Below are 3,438 nucleotides of genomic sequence, written 5' to 3'. Positions count from 1 at the left end.
CCTAAAAGACCCTGGGTTTTGTTGGAAAGCATCCGACAGGGTCTCCGGCCTCAGCATGGTCGTCTTCCCCATCTGAGTTCCATGTATCTGACGCTGTAACTGCAGAAGGGATGGGTCACAGGGCGGCTCAACAGCAACCCTTTCTCCCCAGCCCATGGAAGCAGAAAGGCCCCTTCCCTTGGCTAGACCAGAAGCTAGCCCCCTGTTGCCACCGGACACACTTTCTACACTATGATTAGGCAGGGTGCCGGTGACCTTGGGTAAGACAAACATCGTCTCCCAGCCTTAGCTTTCCCGTCTGAAAAATGAGAACAATAAATAGTCTATGACCTCCTTGCCTCATAGGGTGTTTGGATGGTAGGCTAAAAATACAGGCGAAATATTTACGTATTTAGCGCTGGCGATTCAGATGAAGAGCTTCTGAGAGAACTGAGGCCTAACCCTCTAACCCAATTCCTTTCAGCAAAACTAAAAGCTACGTTTGAGTCTCTGGTTCAGGTTTTTTTTTTTTTTAAACTAAGTTAATTACACTCCATCATGTATTAAACAAATAACTTTTACAAAAAGGTGTAAATAGCATTTATTAACATTGCTTAGAAATAAACCATATCTGGCAATAAATTAGCATGAAGTTTTCTGGCCAGAGTTCTTCCAACAATGCAGAGTTCTGCCAAAGGTGCTGGGTGGAATCACAGACTATTGCATATTTTTAGAAAATCAGGATAAATTATATAAATTATATATTTTAAAAGAGATCATCTATTTCATTAACTCGACAGGATAATAAATAGATAAATAACAAACAGTTGATTGCCATTAGAAAAATGTGATTCTTAAATTACATTTACGTTATATACATGTACAATGTGCACAGAGACACAATCAGATCCTCTGGCGGGTCTGGGACTTCTCAGGACACAAACTCAAAGGGCGGTTCGTTTTCTATGTTGTTGAAGGAAGATTTGCTGTTGAGTTTTCTGGGATCCTCTGGGGTCCACACTTTGGCTGTTCGGATAATATTTTGTTCTTTGAGTTGTTTTTCATCAGTCCAAGAGAGAGAGTGTCCTGCGAGGGGAGGGAGGCCATAATCCGGGTCGCTGGGGGAGGGGGACCCTGAGGGGGTGAGAAGAGAAAACAGACTGTGAATGTCCAACTCTGTTCCCAACGGTGCCCTCCGGTCCGTTAGGATCCCCTCTTGGGCGCCTGGACAGACAGGCGTCTTAGGTTCCATTAGAACGACCCTCTTCCTCCACCCCTCAAGCCCCCAGCGCCTCCACCCCGCAATGCCAGAAGCTGCAATTCTGTCGGGGACGCGCACCCCCCGAGCCATGGTCAAAGTGGCGGAAAAAAACCTCAGAAACGCCAGCTCGCGCTCAAGGTGGCCGGTGCCCACGACCCGTCCGTCCGTCTGTCGGTCAGTCGGCTGGTCGGTCTGTTCACCCAGCCCCTCCGGGACCTTCCCGTGCCCGTCCCCGTCTCCCCCAGCTGGGAGGCGGACGCACTTACGGGTGCCCCGATGGCAGATGATGACCTTCTGGACCTGGCTGCCCGGGCTGTCCCCGCCCAGGCGCCCGCCGCCGCCCGGTCCCCCGCCCCCGCCCGCGCCACCGCCGCGCAAGGGCAGGTCGGCCTGCACGAGTTCGCTGAGAAAGTTGATGTAGCCGATGGCCAGGCGCAGCGTGTCCACCTTGGAGAGGCGCTTCTCGTAGGGCAGCGTGGGGATGTGCGAGCGCAGCCCCTCAAAGGCGTCGTTTATGGACTGCATGCGCCGCCGCTCGCGCACGTTAGCCGCCTGCCGCAGCTGCTGCAACTCGGCCTCGGAGCGCACGCGCCGCCGCCGCCGCGCAGCCGCCGCCGCGCCGCTCAGGCCGCGCAGCCGCGCCCCGGGGGACAGCACGGCCGGCCCGGCGCACGGGTAGGCGAGGCACGAGGGCGGCGAGCCGGGCGAGTAGGGGAAGCCGCCGGGAGGCGCCCCCACCTCGCAGCAGTAGCCGCCACCACCGTCCTCCGGCTCGCCGGGGCCCCCCGAGGGCGGCGGGGCGAGCGCGTGCGGAGCCACTGAGGGCGCGGGCTGCAGCAGTAGGCACGCCCCGTCGCGGTAGCAGTACTCGTGCAGCTGGTGGCTGAGGAACTCCGCCTCGGCCTGCTCGTCGGCCAGCAGCTCATCGCCGTCCTCCAGAGGGTCCCGAGAGGACTGGTCGGTGAAGAAGTCCTCCTCCTCAAAGTAAGGGGACGGGAAGGCGTCCAGGCCCCCGGGGAAGTGCTCTAGCAGCACCGCGTCCATGCTCTGCGCCGCCGAGCGCCCGGGGGACTGCTGGCCTGGGGTGAGGGTGGTCTCTGGAAGTTTGCTGCGGCAGTTCGGCCTTGTCTGGCAGCCCCGCCCTCACGGCCCGGCGCGGGAGGCGGCGAAGACTGCCCGCCCGCTTCCAGCCCCCGGCCTCCCTGGGGAGCCCGCGGCCGCTGCACTCTGGCCGACGCCCGCGCTGCGCTGGGGAGGGCTGTGCCGGCTGGCTGGAGCTGAGGGCTGGCACGCGAGGATTCTTATAACTACATCCACAGGCGCGTGCCAGGGACCCGCGGCGCCAGCCAATCACCGAGTGCGGGGTGCCGGCGGGGAGGGGGCCGGGGAGGCTTTCCGCCCGGTGGGAGCTCCCGGGGCGGAGGGGAGGCGGGGCCCGCGCGGCCCGGGGCTCCTCCCGCCTCTCCCCGCCGGCTCCTCGGCCGAGTACCTGCAGGACGCGCGGCTCCAGGGGCACCTGCGGCCCCCGGCGCCCGCCGGCGCGCGCTGCGCAGAGCCAGGCCCTTCCGCGGGGCGCCTCCGCGCAGCCACAAAAGTTACTAAGGGCGCGTCCGCGGCCCAGGCGGCGGGAGCTGATCGCGGGCGGAGCTCGCTGCTCCTTGGGGGTCGGCGCAAAAACTGCTGGCAGCCTGGGCAGTCCAGGCGGTGCGTTTCGCCACCCCCATCCCCGGAGCGCGCGGGCCTCCGGCCTGGGTTCCATTCCCGGCCTCTGTCTCGCTGCCGAACCTTTCCAGGACTCTGGTCAAGTTGGCACAGTGTGTGCCGCTGGGGTTGGAAGGCGAAGCGATGCAGCTCGCAAGGCGTTCCAGGCGCGGCTCGGGGTCGAGGGGCGCGCGGCTGCGGGGCGCTGCTCGGGATCCTGACTCCGGTATCCGGTGCTCCGCGTCCGGCCTCGCCTCGCCTCCCCTCCCCTCCCTTTCCCCGCCCGCAGACAGAAATAGGGACGCTGGAGGACGCCTTGGAGAGCGGCTCAGAGGGGCACGTTTCTTCTGAAATCAAATCGGGACCCTAGGGGTCCGGGGCAATAAAACCGGATACAAAAGGAGTCAATTGAGTCTTCTGCTCTGGAGCAGTCAGGAGGGAGGGCATGGAAGTTAAAGGGCAGAGTGGGAACCCTTTTTAAAGTCTCTCACCAGAGC

The 3,438-nt window shown here is 61.7% G+C and overlaps 1 protein-coding gene across 1 annotated transcript; it reads right to left on the bottom strand.

Moving 5' to 3' along the window:
• Positions 1 to 910: 910 nt before the first annotated feature.
• On the bottom strand, positions 911 to 2,284 carry PTF1A (pancreas associated transcription factor 1a). The gene is made up of 2 exons (XM_060003773.1): positions 1,507 to 2,284; positions 911 to 1,113 (listed from the first exon to the last, which is right to left on the bottom strand). The coding sequence occupies exons 1-2, from the start codon at positions 2,282 to 2,284 to the stop codon at positions 911 to 913; spliced, it is 981 nt and encodes a 326-aa protein (XP_059859756.1).
• Between the last annotated feature and the right edge of the window lie 1,154 nt (positions 2,285 to 3,438).

Source organism: Delphinus delphis, chromosome 2, assembly GCF_949987515.2.
Source record: "Delphinus delphis chromosome 2, mDelDel1.2, whole genome shotgun sequence".
In the NCBI taxonomy this organism is placed as follows: Eukaryota; Metazoa; Chordata; class Mammalia; order Artiodactyla; family Delphinidae; genus Delphinus; species Delphinus delphis.
This window is presented reverse-complemented; position numbering and strand designations above follow the sequence as displayed.

Coding starts and splice junctions, on each gene's coding strand:
- PTF1A (XM_060003773.1), bottom strand. CDS start 2,284: ATGGACGCGGTGCTGCTAGAGCACTTCCCCGGGGGCCTGGACGCCTTC. Junction 1,114..1,506: donor CATCTGCCATCGGGGCACCC/GTAAGTGCGTCC, acceptor TCACCCCCTCAG/GGTCCCCCTCCCCCAGCGAC.